At 41.3% G+C, this 17914-nt stretch overlaps 1 protein-coding gene across 4 annotated transcripts in view; it reads left to right on the top strand.

Moving 5' to 3' along the window:
• The window catches only part of phldb2b (pleckstrin homology-like domain, family B, member 2b), a 43002-nt gene extending 26977 nt beyond the window's left edge, over positions 1 to 16025 (top strand). For 2 of the 4 annotated variants that reach the window (XM_084034218.1, XM_084034221.1), the window contains 15 exons: positions 651 to 812; positions 988 to 1125; positions 2662 to 2790; positions 4419 to 4574; positions 4874 to 4984; positions 5112 to 5186; positions 5892 to 6038; positions 6939 to 7082; positions 7240 to 7339; positions 8666 to 8816; positions 12385 to 12475; positions 12697 to 12843; positions 13300 to 13519; positions 13716 to 13801; positions 13981 to 16025. In XM_084034218.1, coding sequence (XP_083890344.1) covers positions 651 to 812; positions 988 to 1125; positions 2662 to 2790; positions 4419 to 4574; positions 4874 to 4984; positions 5112 to 5186; positions 5892 to 6038; positions 6939 to 7082; positions 7240 to 7339; positions 8666 to 8816; positions 12385 to 12475; positions 12697 to 12843; positions 13300 to 13519; positions 13716 to 13801; positions 13981 to 14121 — 1998 coding nt within the window. In that variant the 3' untranslated portion in view covers positions 14122 to 16025. The remainder of the gene's footprint in view (positions 1 to 650; positions 813 to 987; positions 1126 to 2661; positions 2791 to 4418; positions 4575 to 4873; positions 4985 to 5111; positions 5187 to 5891; positions 6039 to 6938; positions 7083 to 7239; positions 7340 to 8665; positions 8817 to 12384; positions 12476 to 12696; positions 12844 to 13299; positions 13520 to 13715; positions 13802 to 13980) is intronic. The other 2 variants (XM_084034219.1, XM_084034220.1) reach the window with 2 other exon arrangements.
• The last annotated feature ends 1889 nt before the right edge of the window (positions 16026 to 17914 follow it).

The following is a 17914-nucleotide window of genomic DNA, read 5'->3' as shown; positions in this document are numbered from 1 at the left end:
GTTGCAGACTGGAGTCTCTGACCATTGACATCAAGATTATTGTCTTTGATTGGATCAAATGCATGTTAAAAGTCCACTGAGCGGCATGTGTGAAGACAGTACAAGACTGCTAAAGCAGCACCTTTGACTTTTATCGCCTTATTAAAAGATTAATCCGGATTGATTATGATTCTTGTTCTTTCTGTAAAACATGAGAGTGACAACGATCACTCCTCTTAATACGTGGAAAGTATCTACATACACATGCTTCACTTACACAGATGGGAGATATTTACAGCCCATTTATTAGATTAGAGCAGTCTAAGTGTTACAATTTCAAATTGACAGCTGGTCTTTGTGTGTGTCTGTGTGTGCGTTTGTGTCGGCTCACATCTTTTTGCTGCAAATGAACAGAAATCTTCCAATGAAAGTACTGCTTCACCACAGAAAACTATATTCATTACTCTGAATGCAAATATTATATTTTTGTCCTGCAGTTGCAAATACTGATAGTACATATATTTTCCCTTCATCACGTCATTATTGAATTGGTGGTGTCTGGTGTCGGTGATTATTATTGCAGCTAATTACCATGAAACCCCAATATTAACTCTGGTAAATGTATATCTTAATGGTTCGGTCTGTGACTCCGTTGATTATGTTGTTGCCAGGCACTAGACGATGCAGCTCGTCGCCGTGGACAGGAAGTAAGGCCTTCAGAAGAAGAAGTGAGGCGTGTGGAAGAGGAGAGGATTCAGGTGCTGAATAACATGGAGGAGCTGGAGCAAAAGATCAAAGAGCTGGAAAACCAAATGGAGGAATCCGCCCAAGAGGTGAACAGAGGGGAGAGTGAACAGACAGAGACAACAACAAAAATTAGTGAAGGATACTATTTTATTAACATTTTATTCACACCATATTAGGTAGTGTTACATACATGTTAGTAAAAGTAAGGACAAACCCTTAATCACTACAAATGGCCTACTTACTGGTGTGCATTTATCCAAGGTGGAGCTTGAGCGAGCCCTGGTGGAGGCTGAGCAGGAGTCGGAGGGAGCTGCTCTTCAGCAGGAAAAAGATGCTCTGGAGGCACTTAACAACAAGATGGCTGACCTAGAGACCAGGTCCCAGCGGGAAAAAGACAAGGTATTTAACAGAATGAATCCACACACTGGGGGAGTTTTTGCAATGAATTCACATGTCAATATATTTCTTTCCAGCTGTTGTTTTTGTCATGATTACTTTCATACAGAATGTGAATATAACAAGGTGAAAAAGTGGGGGTTTGTTGTTGTTCTACAACAAGGTTGATTTTTCAGAGCTTTTGCACCGCAAATAAAGGCATTGACCAATCATGTTGTGCATAACAGACACATTCAAAAAGTACACTACAATGTACAATCATTTGTACGAACCAAGACGGCAAACATTACTCCGCTCTTACCTTTAACAAAAGAAGCCCTAGACATAAACAGTGCATAACTGTTTACCAGAGGGAACTCAAATTAACTCTACGCTAAAAGGAAGCTCAATAAAACCAAGTAGCTTAGTCTATATAACGATTTTCTGAGGCTGCACTGAGCTCAATAGGATTCTGATTGGATCCTTAAGGCACTGGATGATGCACCTTCTGCAAATTGTTAAAAGGTGGTATTGTTATCGGACAGAAGGGAGAAACATACTGTAACTAATGGAAAGAAAGTGTTTTACACTAAACATTGGTTTGACCAAGCCCTTCCTAAGGTGTACAAAATACACACACTCCTCTGTAGACTCTCATACATTCAGGGGTCATGTGACTAACTGGTAGGTGTTAATCCTTCTCATGCTGTCTCTGGTCCAAATATATATCTGCTAATACTGCCCAGGGTATAGCGGTCACCAAGAGGTCCTATCTTACTCACACTCCTGTGGGACACTCATGGGTGTGGGTGAGTGTGTGTGTGTGTGTCTGTCTACATTTTACCAATGTAAGGTATCGTTGACAGGGTGGGGAGTGTAAGTGGATAAACGGAGAGAATTTGTTTTCTAAATGTGTGTGTGTGTGTGTTTGTACTTGATTTGGTTTGGCATTTGGATGTTCTCTGTTGTGAGAATGAGTCCTAGCCCGATTGTGAAATATCCAATCTCCCCCACAGCTGGTAGGTACTGTGTATGATAAAACCATATCATGATACTGGGTGAGAAAGAGGGAAAGAGACACAGAACAATCAGATACGTTTTGCCCGTAGTGTTGAAGAGCAGGTGAAGTGTTTGTACAGATTTTGGGCGTGTGTATATGTTGTTTTTTATAGAGAGGCCTATTAATATACTGAGCCATTCCTTTTCATTCATTTCCTCAGTCATTTCCATTCAAACAAATAGAGGAAACAAGTAGGAGAAAAAACTCATGAAACTATTCATACTACCTTCATTTCTATTCAATACCTTCCCAGTTCTCCATCCCTCTGGTAGATTTTTTTTCCTCCAGCTTTCCCTACCCTCCCTCTCTCTAGGCTAATCTTGCTGACTTGGTCGCCGTAGTGACTAACTGTGGCTCCCCAGTCCCACTAACAACGCCATCCTCTCTCTGTCCTGTGTGCGTGCGTGTGCGTGTTTTCCGTTGTTTGTACGTACACACAAACGAATGTGTACATGTGTGTTTGTGTGGGCATGTGTGTTTATGTATTGTGTGAATGCCAGGCGTGTGAGTTGCTACAGGCAGAAAGGGGCAGAGTAGAGAGGTTGGCTCAGATTGTGTGTGAGCAGCGCTCTCAGCTGGACAGCTGCCCTGAGGCCACCAAGGAGCCCCTACAAAAGCAGCTGGCCAGGGTCAGTACACACACACACACACACACACACACATGCAAACATGCACAGGGAGATATGTACTTCAGTGGGTAAACCTATGGATCCATGCAGAGAAATCCCAACTCGCAGACGAGCATAGGACTCAACATGAGTAGGAAATGCAACAGGCGTGCATGCGAACACCAACAGACTGACCCATACCAGACGAATGTGGGCATGTGTGTGTTGTTGACACCCAAAATATACAGTGTATGTGGACAGGTGTTCACATCAACATATTCTAAAAAGAGACATGTGATGCTCCCATACTTGCATGTGAAAATGTACGCAATTTCTTGAACTAACTTGCTCTCCACCCCCTCGCCACCTCTTGATGTTTACCTGGTTCATGTTCTTTCTTTTCAATATCTAACTCTATAAGTTTCAATGTCTACTAATTTTGTTTCACCAGTAGGGTTGATCCTGTAAGACTATAACGTATCGCAAGAGTTTGGCTTTAAAGGATCATACCAGCCTACCTGTTTTAACAGCCGTTCACTGCCATTCATGTTGAAACGGTGTCCCTGGGTTTACGTTATTCAACCTTGTGAAAATCACAGTGTTGTTTAATTTATCTAAAATTACTGTTTCATTTTCAGGTACATTTTGTAAATGATTGAATATGGACCAAATGTAAACAAGCAAACTATCTAACAAATAAAGCAAATTTGGTAAAGTAGTAGTAACTCTGGTATGTTCCTTTAAGACCTGTTTTGCTATTATTGAAATACACCAACATTTGTTTGACGGATAACAATATCCATCCATCTATATATCCATTTTTGCTGTAGAAGGTTGCGGAGGTCTTTGCGTTTGCACTGCAAACCAAAGTTTAGTATAAACGGTGCGATTGCAGCATATTGAAGGGTCTACTTTCCCTGATTTTGGCTGATACTCTGTGTAAGAACGCCTATAGAGGCAGACGAACATTCACACTCACATTCACACCCACTGGCAATTTGGAGTCATCGCTCAACCTAACCTGCATGGGTTTTGCTCGGGTGATGCAGTTTCTTCCCACATAACATGTTGTTTAAATAGATTTCTTGAAGACAAAGTAGCTTTGAATCATCTGTATTTTGGGGGAATGCTTACAGTATATAACATGTTGCATGTTTCCTCAGACACTGGTTATGCTTTGGTCTAGTACTCTGCATGACTGTTAAGTGTTGACGGAACATCAGGGTCTGGTTTGCTGTGTCTGTGTCAGTGTGAGACCTTGCTTTCTGATACATAATTACTTGCATATGTCAGTGTGTCTCAAAGCAGTTTCATCTCACAAGGGTTTTTTTATTAATATGCTTCACATGTCACTCATATTGGGAAAGATTCTCATCTCTAAATGGGCAATTTTCAAATGAGATCAAGAATATGTTAATTGTTTGTGTTATTACTTAACATTTTATTAAATCTATGTATTTGCACGCATTTAACTGCCATACATCCATTGTGTGTGAGAACTTTACTGTTGTTGGTGTTACTGGTATTTTGTTGTTTGCTGTTTTATAATCACTTCATCAAGTTTATGTGCTAGTTTGTCTCGTATACACACATTCCTTTGACTTGCCTGTTTACCTGTGAATTATTTCTTTTGTGTGCATGTGTGTCAGGACTGTGAGGTGCTTGATGCAGAGTCGAAGCGTTTCGAGGACCTGGAGTTTCAGCAACTGGAGAGAGAGAGCAGGCAGGATGAGGAGAAGGAGACCCATACACAGCAGCTTCTCCGGGAGATCGCAGACTACCAGCGGAGCGTCGTCACTCGCAAGGTAACCGCAGGTTTTAAGTCCTGTCGAAAGACATGTACACAGTACAATATCACAATGTTCATGAATGAATTAAAATTCATGAAGAAAAAAAGGAGTTAATATTATACTTTCACTGGCATATAAGCTTTTAAAGTGTTATAGCACTGATTCATGAAACAATAACAAATCCTTATTGATCTACTTGAATCTCTGTTTAAAATAGTTTTTATTTATTTGGTGTAATAGCTTGGGCTCTCACTTAAGTGCTCTATACGTGAGCTATAGACACATTAAAAAACATGTTATCCCTTTTTTTCCAGGAGCGACTGTTAACTCTGAGGAAGCAGGCAGCACAGATTACCCAGCAGGCACATCGAGAGAAGGAGAGCTTCTTGAAGGAGAGGAGCACCCTCGAGGGAATGCTGCAAAGGGTACGATGGTATCCATGTCTGCATGTGTATGCATGTGTCCATCCTTGGTTCTGTGTATGAATGAAAAGGAAAAAAGCATCAAGAAGAGGGTAGTTTTGTTGGTAACATTGTTTTTCTGTCTTTTTAGGAGAAAGAAAATATCGCCATGCTGGAAAGAAAATATGCTGACCTCACTGGTGGGCGAGGTTTTACTCTAAGAGAGGTAGGGTTGATTGACAACTGTAAGAACATAAAGACTGTCCTCCTCTTTGAACTCTTAAAGTGGGCAGCATCCTCACCATTTTTAATCGTTGGGGTTTCCTTCTCTGGTAGGACACAGCCTCTCTGGCTGATGTGTGCCAGTCTTTTAGCGATCGCTATTGTCGTACCAACTGTCCTCCAGTCAATTTGTGCGCCACCTCGTCCCTCCTTTCCTCTATTTCTCTCAAGAATGCTGAGGTACTTTTGACATGTTTCACTAATATGTGCCGTTCTCTTTTCCTCTTTGTCCAGTCTGTTTAAATCCATCTCATCCTTTCTGCCTGTCCTTTGTTCCTTTTATTCTGTATTCCCCTTCGGTTTCTCGTTGTAACTGCCAGTACCCTAAAGGTAGAGGTAACAGGACTTTGAGCAGACACTTATTTCATTAATTCTATGCACAGCTTATACTTACAAGTATTAATACTGAGGTAACCTTGTAATAATCACTATAGTTTTGTGTCCACCACCCAATGAATGTTAACAGTACAGTGTCTAAGTGACAAGACTTTTTCCTCTATTTTTGCTTTGAAACTACTAAAATTGCCACCAAATACTGCATCATTCTAACAACTTATTCTCAAGTTTGTCATTAATATGGCTGACTCACTTCATGCTATGCCTCACCCCTTCTCTCTCCCCCCTCCTTTCTCCACATGACACTCTCCAGGGCTATGTCACAGTCAGTGAACTCAATGAGCTTTACTCACAGCTTGGGGGAGAACCTAACCCCGTCCGCACTCTGGCCAATGCCTCTCCTGAGTCCGAGGCAAACCCATCTCGTGGCGGCAACACCCCCAACCCACAGGAGGATGAGGTGTGTGGTGTGTGGTGGCGTGAGTTTGGCGTGTATTTATTTAAGTACACAGGCATAGATGATACAACAGGTGTGTGTGTGTGTGTGTGTGCATTTGTGTGCATAGTGTTGTTTTTTTTACCCAATGCCCCTCCTACTTTTGCACTATTTCATTTTTCTGACAATGTTCCAACATCTTCTTTTCAAAGCTCTGCCATTCTCCTTCACCTGCCGACTGTCACTCCTTTTCCTCCTCCTCTACCTCTTCCCATCTTTATCCCCGCCCCCTCCCCAAAACACCCTCTGTGCATTGGCCAGAGAACATGGTGTCATATCGCGACCCGTCCCCCCTCCCTGACTCTCCCCCACCTCCCCTCCCTGTCAAAAAACACCACCACCGACACAGGCAGGTAATGTGTGGGTAATGTGGCAGGTGTGTGTGTGTGTGGGTAATGTGGCAGGTGTGTGTGTGTGTGTAATGTGGTGTGTGTGTGTGTGTGTGTGTGTCTGTCTGTCTGTGTGTGTCTGTGTGTGTGTGAGAGACGAACACTGTAGAAAATATGCTAATTTGGAACGGTTGCTTTGATTGATTGATGGTGATTATAATATATATATTAATTATAAATGAGTACGAGTATTTATTCATATGGCTGAAATTAACCAATATAGATGAAATTATTGTGGTATGCAGTACTGCAGTGTTATATACGTCAAAACAATAGTGAAAGTACTGCAGTTAAAACTACTTGCATAGCGACTTAAAGTTAATACATTTTTCTTACAATTTTATATGGCCTAAAATTAAATCGGATAATTTGGCATTCATTTGATTTGGATTAATGATAATGACGATTATTCGATAATCAATTAAACTGTGTTTATCCCTCCCCTCTGTTGTGGTTTGTGTGTGTAATTGATCAGCATTTCCGTTTGCTGGAAGAGAGGAAGAGGTCTGAGAGAGAAGGCGGTTCCCATCTGAGTGGCACATTACCCAGGAAGAAAACCACACCCATTTTGACCCCCCAGTTTACATGTGCAACACTGGGACGCAGCTACCCTACCAAGGTACACATACATATAGATGGCCATGCATAAAGACACAAATCAATCTCATCGATGAGACTCATTGATGTCATACTCACTGATGTATTTAGCTTATATTCTCTTATTCGACATTCAGTTTTATTGTGTATTATAATCATACCTTTTGTGTCATTTGTAGTCTCACCATCCCCTGGTTCAGAGCACAAGTTGTGGCAGCATTCTCCCAAGACTTTTCTCCTTATCCAACAAGGAAACTGAGTCTCGCCGTTTGCATAAAGGTATACAAACACATGCACAAACGCACTTCACTTACAATGACTATCTAAGTGTAAGTTGTATCTCTTATTCTTGTCTTCACTCGCACACTCACACACTCACACGCAAACACACTCATGTCTGTTGTGATGGGAAAGTACTGCTAATATGGTAATATCTTTCATCAACATCATTTGTGGGTGTGCACCAGGCAGCAATCACTGGGTCTAAAATTAAGCCAATCCGGAAGTGCTTCTTTGGTGTCAACCTCGTTGAGTTTTGTTGGATCACAAAGGTTTTCATTTGTTTGACTGTCACTGGAGATAGTGCAGGAATGTAAGGGGAAGAGGGCTACTCCTTCAGTTGGTTTAGAGGGTGTGTGTGTGTGTCTAGCAGAGGTGCTGGTTTGAGTGTAAACAATTTGAAAATTGTTTACGTTAGTTGGTAAAAGGGTTGTTATAAAAACAGCCGCTTAGAAATAGATTTCCTCACAGTCAACTTCTTGCCACAAACGTCAACCAACCATAAAGAAAATGTGCCGTTCATTCACCAGAGTTTAATCCCTGTGCCCTCTGTTTGAATGCTGCTGAAAGATGAAGGATTGTCTGTTACCTCAAGGACTCTGTCAAGTTGGACGTGTATGCGATCTTACTATTTTGAATGAAAATGTAATAACTTGTGAAGACTAAATAAATCAACCGATTGTGATCTTTCATTAGGTAATTCTGTCATTGCTGCCCTTAACCAACCATCCAACCAACATATTCCCCAAAAAACGAAATATATTTTCATTAATACATTGTTTTTATGTATTGAGTATTATGTGCCCTGTGTTGTTAGAGTACTGCAGTTTTTTTCTGGACACTGGTACGTGTGTATCTAGCCCCTCAGTCCCTTTGGTCCCTTGATCTGGCTCATCAGATGGGTGGGTCTGCTGCATGGGGCTGATGGTATCAGGGATTTTCTCATGTGTTTCTTCCTGTACCCAGAGGCAAAGTTAGTCATCATTCCTCCTTCTACTTCTGAGGACATCTCATTTTCTTTCCAGACATCTTTGGACCGCCTACTACTTTCAGGACTCTGCTTTACTGCATGCACTCATTTTGTCAATTCGGACAGATTTTAAAAAAGAGTAGTTATACCAATAAGGTGTGGATTTACTTTTTCACTGTACGAATAAGAGCCTTTCACAGTGGCGGGGCATTGTGATCCACAGTTGAAGCCGTCTGGGCAAACTGTTGTGACAGATGGAGTGACGGATATAGGTACAACACAAGTGTGTAAAATTCATGAGGAGAAATTATAACGTTAGTCACTGCTAAAGCTGTTCTTTTTCTGTGTGCCTCCAGGTCAGCCCGGCTCACGAGCAGCTTCGCAGACCAACGTCTACCTCGATGCCTTTGGATACCGTGACAACCAGGCCTTCGACACAATGAGTGTGGATAGTACTGACTCCATTGAAACCAGCATCTCTGCTTGCTCACCTGATAATGTCTCCAGGTAGGGGTCGCCAGCAGGTCTTGTTTGTGTGTGTACACACGTTTTTATCTGAATAGAAAGAACAGAAAAAAATTTGTGTTTAGCTTTAATATTTCTGTGTGAAATATTTCTGCTGATGAACATTAAACAATGCTACTTTTTTCATTCTCTTAGAATGATTTAAAACAATTGACAGACCAAGACAATAGTGAATGAAAAGTGGAAATATGACAAGAAAATTGAAAACATAAAAAATACAAAAATGTCCCTTTTGTCTTCATAATATGAAACATTGACTGTGGGAAGAAGCTGGGGGGCCGGCACCACGTAGAGTAGAACGTGAGTTAATGTAAAAAGTGTGTGGAGCTGCAAAGCCGAGGTTTCCCGCCTTTTATGGTCTCTCCTTGGAAAATAAGATGTGTAGAACTATGTGTGTTATGAGTTAAGGGGGGCTCTTGATCAGTGTTCTAAGAGTCAGGTTACAGAGGACGAAAAACGTGTGTGTGTGTGTGTGTGTGTGTGTTCAGTCAACTCCCTCAGGTTCAGATGAACTAAACAAACCAGTATGAGTGTGGAGGTACATTTAGGGGTCCACCCCCCGTCTGGACTAAAACCATGTGTGCTAGCTTTCAGTTTTACAGTGGTTGCATTAGTCTTTTGTCTCCCCTCCTCTTGTTTCTCTGAATGGTATGGTCTTGTTTCTTCAGAAAGATTTAGCAAAGCCCCGAACCATTTGCAGATTGACCTCTCTGAAAGTATTCCTGCCTCCGTGATTCTCAGTATGGTTCCTCTTGGAATCTATTTCACCAGTTTACATTGGATTGGAGGACGTGTGTTGAAACCTAGATCAGTGCTGGACGAAGAAGTAGTTTTATGAAACAACTGTGATTTCTGTCATCCTGTCAGTGATGTGTTTTCTAGACAAAAGTGTTGGAGCAAGTGAAATAACGTCCTAATAGCTAATTAAATAGAACTGGGCTGGTCTACCATGACTATGAGTGCGATTCCCTCTCATCGACTGAGGTAAGAGAATGCAAGGGAACGGGAGGAAGAGAATAGAGGATGGATGTTTACGTTTAATGTTTATGTAAGTGAACCGGGATGACTTGTGAAAGATTAGTTGAAGTCTTAATGCAAGCAGTAGACTAAAACATGGCATGATACAGTCACAGATTGATTTACATCATTGTTTTTAACCATCGGATGGCGATTTGATTTTCATCTCTGCCTGTAGTTTTTTTGTAATGAATTGAAACTTTAACAGTATGTAAATTGGTGTTATTCACATTAAGTGATGACAAAATATAGAGTGAGAGCTGTGGGAAGTTTGTAAAAAAAAAAAAAAAAAAACTGCAACTGACTATGAAGAAATACAAGGGAGCGGGAATGCATTTTCTTTTCTTTTTTTCACTTGCACTGGTTTGTTCTTAATTTTTCATACCCTCCCTCCCAATACTTTTTTCTCTTTTCTATTACTTGGGGTAACCTGCTTCTCCCTCTAACCCTCCATTCCTACCTGATTTGTTTAGACTGAGTCTAATGTGTACCATTCATCTTAACAATGTTGTGACATCGTCACAGATCAACACTGGGTATCCATTTCCTTCCGACTCCAGATAAGAGAGGGGTGTGTGTGTGTGTGCGCGCATGGGTCTGTGTGTGTGTGTGTGTGTATGTATCTGTGTGTTTGCATGTCAAAGGTAGAGAAATAGGGAAACATATTATTTAACGTGACATCCCTGTGATGTCAGTCAATACTGTAAAGCATGTGTAGACCATCTAAACTGTGACACAGCCGAGTTAGAAAGTCTTACAGAGAGAGAGGAAGGAGGGATGTTTCAATCCTTGCATGCCTTGCAATCCAGGCTTCCTTTCCCAATGGACTTCCTCTTTGATCCATCGCACACACGTGCACACGGTGAATAATCTGGAGTGTTCTCAGGAGAGTGTAGCCTTTTTTGTTGGAAATGCAAAACAGAACACTTGAAGGTATGACTGTATGTGTTCTCTCTGTACCCTTGCATTATTACGTGGAGTCTGAGTTTCTGAAACTTGAGTTATGCTTAGTGTTTAATTATGAAAGTATACTCCACTACAGTCTTTGTAGAAGCAAAAACTGTGGCACCGGTTCTCAGAATGTGGAACATGTTAAAGTCAGAATGGAGTCCGTTCCATTTCATTCTTCCTGACTGCCAGATGGTGGTGCTTAAGCACTGAATATCTGTCTGGCATATGCCGAGGTCAAGCCGATATACCAACAAAGTCACCTGTGACCCTGTATAACTTTAGTGCAGTACAAAACCCTAATGTCCTCACACGGTCTATTCAATCTATCTTCTCGTAATTGAGGAAACTGATGGCAGCTAAATTTGGCTCATCATGTAGCTATTCTGCAACTTAGAAGTTGCTTACAGTGAGGCAGGGTTTTGAAATAAGGCCTCATTCTCAGGCGACTGGGCATGCTGACAGCAGCATCCATGATCATCCCTCAGGGCCTCTTTCCTTACATCCCCCTCAAATCTGGGTCAATAAACTCCACTTGGATCCCAATTGGCAAAGCGGCAGGAACATCAGGGCATCCAGCCTTGGAGGAGAAAATTGTAACTGACCAAGGGGGTTCCGTTGGGAGTAATCCCTTTCATCCGAGACCTTGTGGAGACAGACTCCTCTCTACTTGGCTGGGTTGCAGTCTGGCAGCATACGACCATCGAGGGCAAACGGAGCATGCAGCCAGAGCATATAAATGTGCTCAAGTTCAGAGCAGTATATCTGGTACTGTGACATTTTTTTTCCCGAGACTGAATAGCCAGCATTTTCTCATCAGGACAGACAGTACCTCGGCAGTGTATTATATCAATCATTATGGAGGCACCAGGTCCAGGCAGGGTCTGCAGGTATCACAGCAGCTCCTTACGTGGGCAATTCCCCACGTCCCGAGCCTCAGGGCGATTCATCTCCCAGGTGTGCAGAACCGGGCAGCAGATGTGCCCCCCCGACACCACAGGGAGACCGGTGATTTAACTCAGAAATAGATGCATTCGTTGATATAGCAGAGCGGAAGTGGAAAGTTTGCCTCAGAGACGTCAGTGCATATTCCCCTCGGGTACTCCATAATGGAGAGGACCAGTCCTCTGCGGCAGGATGCCTTACCTCACGTTTGTTGCCATGCCAACGTGCAAGGCTGCTCCCCATGCTACGTCAACAGCTTCCATTCCTTAGTGGGGCTTCCTCGTGACATTGCTGGTATAATTCATTGAGTGCTAAAGTGCTGCTGTGTGGTGGTCAGAGAGTTACGAATGGAACTATGTTTCTATGAAGATAGTGACATCCAGAGCTAAAGCACTTTCTATTTGGTGGTCATCCAGAATTTATAGAACCGTAGTTACAATTGTAACTCTTGTTCGTCACGCTGCTGCTGGTTTAATTATTCAACATAGCAGATGCTCAGTTAGAACACATTGTCAGTGTATTTGAGGTTCAGCCACATGATTGTTGACTTGGTATTTGTTTTCCCGTGACTGTGTGCCATGTGGTTCATTGTTTCTGCTTTTTTCTCTGACGTGTGTTTTTATGTGTTTGTGTGCTGTAGTGCCAGTACTTCCAATATGGCCAAGCTCGAAGAGATGGAGCGTCTGCTGAGAGAAGCCCAGGCAGAGAAGAGAAGCCTCCTCGAACACAAGGTCACTACGAGCTTGAATCATCCTTTGGTTTCTCTGTTTTACAGTTTGTTAACGGTAGAAACTGGCCAAAATATAAAAGAAAAAAATGCTGTCTCTTAAAGACATAGTGACAGTATTTTAACTAGTCAAATTCTTTAGAAATGGCAAAATTGGTATTTATTTCCCCATTTTTGTTAGTGTTTGTTTGATTTCAAACTGTAATGGTTTTAATTATACCTCAGGAGCAAGAGATGGAGGTGCGAAACCAGGCGCTGGATGAGGAGAGGAAAAGAAGGGAGGACCTTGAGAAAAGGCTACAGGAGGAGACGAGCAGGCGGCAGAAACTTATCGACCGTGAGGTGAAAATGCGAGAAAAACAAAGGGCACAGGTAGGAAATACCAGAGCATAAAAGATTTGTGTTCCACTTGAAAATGCTCATTTATGATTGGAAAGTGTTTCTCAACATGATTATTCTTTGTCACAGCATGTGTTTTAATAACCTGTAGAGTTGTATCTCAAAATGTATGCCCCTTATTGCAACCAGGGAAATATTATGAAAAAGTAAAAGAATAAAGCTTTCCCTCAACAATATGATAGTGTAGTTTTTCATGCTGTAATTTCTACCCAAATATAATTTGAACATGATGTCTATTTGTATGGCTGACAGTATCAGCTTCATCAGCTTTTGTTCTCTTGCCTGGACAATCAATTGTTGGCAGCAGAAGAAAGAATCACATACTTTAATCTATGAATTATATAACCACAAAAGCTATTATAATTGCGTCATTGTCATCACTTTTACCATTTCCCTCTCCTTCCCAACGAACCCCTTCTTTCTCTCCAGTCCCGGCCACTTACACGCTACCTGCCAGTGCGTAAGGACGATTTTGACTTGCGGGCTCACATCGAGTCAGCGGGCCACAGCACAGACACATGCTTCCACTTATCCATCTCTGAAAAGACCTGCCGTGGCTACTTGATCAAAATGGGAGGCAAAATCAAAACCTGGAAGAAGCGCTGGTTCGTCTTTGACCGCAACCGACGCACACTCTCCTACTATTCAGGTCGGTCAGAAGGTGCAGATACAAAAACCCACCACATAAAGATCACAGACATGTACAGAGCATCCACATAGATAGAGGCACACACACGATATATTTAAATGTATTTTGTATATTTTACATTAGCAAATATAAATTATTACATATCAATAAAACTGATGACGCTGCTGTGCATTGACACACATTTTGTCTTCTGCAGATAAGCATGAAGCCAAGCTGAAAGGAGTCATCTACTTCCAAGCTATTGAAGAAGTGTATTACGATCATTTGAAGAATGCACATAAGGTACGTGTATATATGCTGTTACAACAGCAATGCATGCAAACTACTTCTGTCTTGAAAAGTGTCATTTATTTTCTTTTAATGTACTTATTAAATCCCCCCCCTCCCTCATTTCCCCCCACTGTTCTTGTTTCATCCTTCCCTGGCTTTTCCCTCCTTCCACTTTACTTTCACTCCTTCAGAGCCCAAATCCCTCGCTGACCTTCAGCGTAAAGACCCACGACAGAGTCTACTACATGGTGGCTCCCTCTCCTGAGGCCATGAGGATCTGGATGGATGTGATTGTCACAGGCGCTGAGGGTTACACCCAGTTCATGGTGTAGAGAAGAAGCAGCAGCATATGCCTACGGGCGTCCACTCTTTCTGGCTTTTAGGACTAGGTTTGCTATTCCGTTTTCATCCTTGGACTTTTTAAGAGTCCAGATGGACATTAGTGTCATCTATGCTGAAGAATGAATGTTTCTGTTGTATAGAGACAGCAGCCTTGACTTATTCCATCTGCCTCATTTGCTAGATGGGCAGGGTTTACAATCATATGTACAGCATTCATCTGAAACTGAAGGCAGAGAGAAGATAATCATTTGATCATTTTTAGGCAATCAGGTTCAACCCCAGACACGTAATGAAGTTCAGCAGAACTGAGATCCGCCACGGTGTGAATTCAGGTGTACCTCAAGGTTTTGCTTAAACACGACTGTGACTCAGCAGCTTAGCCATTAGAAGCTTTTTACAAAGCATATTTAATGTGGAAATTGATGCTGAGTGAACCAGTTTGAGTATTATAGTCATTATCAACGCTATCAATGTCAACTAGGAACACAAACGCTCAGAAATAGAAACACTAAGAGCCATACAAAGCTTAAACGATTTTTAACATGTCATGGAAGAACTTGTGGTTAATTTTGAAATGGGTTAAATACATTTTTGGACCGTTTTAAGTTTGTTTTATTCATTTTTACATAATTTCCTGTGTACAGAATGCATATTCATTTATTAAAAGTAGTTGAGCTAATCTATATTCATTTTGAACTTTTTTCCCATCTTAATTTAATTTCACGTATCATTACTGTGGCATTCTCAGGTCTTAACTGTGCGCATGGATGTGCATGCATGTATCATATGATCGTGTGAATTTATACACATATGTGCAAAGAAGTGCCTGTTTGTGTGCATAATCTGTGTACACTTCCATTTACTGCAAGCTTCTAATGCAGTTCCAAGGTGCTAATCTTATATGATGGATGACAGTAATAATCCAAGCCACACGACAATAATGTCAAATATTTTAATTGGAGTGTAATTATGCACTCAACATAGTGGTTATCAGACATTTTTTTTAATTGATTACTTTGCTGGATTTACAATAGTGTGAGCCAGGCTAAGAAAAGAAGCTCTGTTAAAACACAGTCTAGTTAGTTCAATAAGCACGAGTCATATTTACTTTTACGAAGACACAGAATTTTGATATTTGTACATTTTGTTAGTTTGAAATAGTGAGGAAGAGATTAATTATCAAATCAAAACTTATGTTTGTGCCTTTTTTTGAATCATATTTTGTGTGACAGTGTTTTGATATGCATATTATCTATATTTGTAAGGGCTACATGTATCCATATACAACTATCCCAACTGTCTGTGGTGAGGAAACCATCGATGTGAAAGCATGGCCCTGAGTGGTTTTGTGATTAAGTTGTCTTTTAAGACGTCAGGCAGAAAGAATTGATGGTACACACACTTACTTAAGAGTCTTTTAGTCATATAAACTGATTATTGTGGTGCTTTGGTCCACTAGCTTTCATTGCATTGATTTTATTACCACTATTTCAATGTTTTAGTTAAACTGGCTCTTCCACATTGCTCAGTCAAGCTGCTTTTATATTATACTCCATACTACGTCTCCACTGATCAGTACATTTATCATCTTGCCTCTTGGCATTGCTTTTTGTTTATTGACCAAAGTAAACGTTTATGTGGTATTATGTATATGTGGTTTATTTGCTTTGACTTTTCTTTGTCCAGTACAATAAGATCAAAATGATATCTGTTTTTACATGACGAGCACATGGTTGTTTCCCACCAACTAAAGGATCTGTTACAGTGGAAACTTCCATAAGCTTCTTTTTAATAATTATTTTTTATGTTGATCCAACTGTATTTATGCCATTACGAATGCATGTATCTTAATTTTGTATTTCATATGAATAATAAAAATATATATTTGACCTTTTTATAATTGTTAAGGCTTGTCTGTGAGAGCTCACTGAAAAGTGTCTCAAAATAATCTACAATGCCACATTTCCAGGGATGAAACTAAGGCTATGACAACTTGTCAACAGCAATAAAATATGAATTGTAAATTACAGCAATGATGTGGGAGATTTAAAAAAAAAAATGCTACATATTATACACTCAACAAAAATATAAACGCAACACTTTTGTTTTTGCTCTCATTTTTCATGAGATGGACTTAAAGATCTAAAATTCATTCCAGATACACAATATTACCATTTCTCTCAAACATTGTTCACAAATCAGTCTAAATGTGTGATAGTGAGCACTTCTGCTTTGCTGAGATAATCCATCCCACCTCACAGGTGTGCCACATCAAGATGCTGATCTGACATCATGATTAGTGCACAGGTGTGCCTTAGACTGTCCACAATAAAAGGCCACCCTGAAATGTGCATTTTTTTGGGGACTCAGAACCAGTCAGTATCTGGTGTGACCACCATTTGCCTCATGCAGTGCAACACATCTTCTTCGCATAGAGTTTATCAGATTGTCAATTGTGGCCTGTGGAATGTTGGTCCACTCCTCTTCAATGGCTGTGCGAAGTTGCTGGATATTAGTGGGAACTGGTACACGCTGTCGTATACGCCGGTCAAGCACATCCCAAACATGCTCAATGGGTGACATGTCCGGTGAGTATGCTGGCCATGCAAGAACTGGGACATTTTCAGCTTCCAAGAATTGTGTACAGATCCTTGCAACATGGGGCCGTGCATTATCTTGCTGAAACATGAGGTGATGTTCATGGATGTATGGCACAACAATGGGCCTCAGGATCTCATCACGGTATCTCTGTGCATTCAAAATGCCATCAATAAAATGCACCTGTGTTCTTCGTCCATAACAGATGCCTGCCCATACCATAACCCCACCACCACCATGGGCCACTCGATCCACAACATTGACATCAGCAAAGCGCTCACCCACACAACGCCACACACGCTGTCTGCCATCTGCCCTGAACAATGTAAACCGAGATTCATCCATGAAGAGAACACCTCTCCAACGTGCCAGACGCCATCGAATGTGAGCATTTGCCCACTCAAGTCTGTTACGGCGATGAGCTGGAGTCAGGTCAAGACCCCGATGAGGACGACGAGCATGCAGTTGAGCTTCCCTGAGACGGTTTCTGACAGTTTGTGCAGAAATTGTTTGGTTATGCAAACCAATTGTTTCAGCAGCTGTCTGAGTGGCTGGTCTCAGACGATCTTGGAGGTGAACCTGCTGGATGTGGAGGTCCTGGGCTGGTGTGGTTACACGTGGTCTGCGGTTGTGAGGCCGGTTGGATGTACTGCCATATTCTCTGAAACGCCTTTGGAGACGGCTTATGGTGGAGAAATGAACATTCAATGCACGAGCAACAGATCTGGTTGACATTCCTGCTGTCAGCATGCCAATTGCATGCTCCCTCAATGCTTGTGGCATCTGTGGCATTTTGCTGTGAGACAAAACTGCACATTTCAGAGTGGCCTTTTATTGTGGACAGTCTAAGGCACACCTGTGCACTAATCATGATGTCAGATCAGCATCTTGATGTGGCACACCTGTGAGGTGGGATGGATTATCTCAGCAAAGCAGAAGTGCTCACTATCACACATTTAGACTGATTTGTGAACAATGTTTGAAAGAAATGGTAATATTGTGTATCTGGAATGAATTTTAGATCTTTAAGTCCATCTCATGAAAAATGGGAGCAAAAACAAAAGTGTTGCGTTTATATTTTTGTTGAGTGTATATTATATATCATATACTGGAAGCACCATGTGCTTGTGTAACATCTCTTCAATACCAGATGAGTCCATACATTTTAATTCAAAATACCATTAA

The sequence above is a fragment of the Eutrigla gurnardus genome (genome assembly GCF_963514095.1).
Source record: "Eutrigla gurnardus genome assembly, chromosome: 18".
Taxonomy (NCBI): Eukaryota; Metazoa; Chordata; class Actinopteri; order Perciformes; family Triglidae; genus Eutrigla; species Eutrigla gurnardus.
This window is presented reverse-complemented; position numbering and strand designations above follow the sequence as displayed.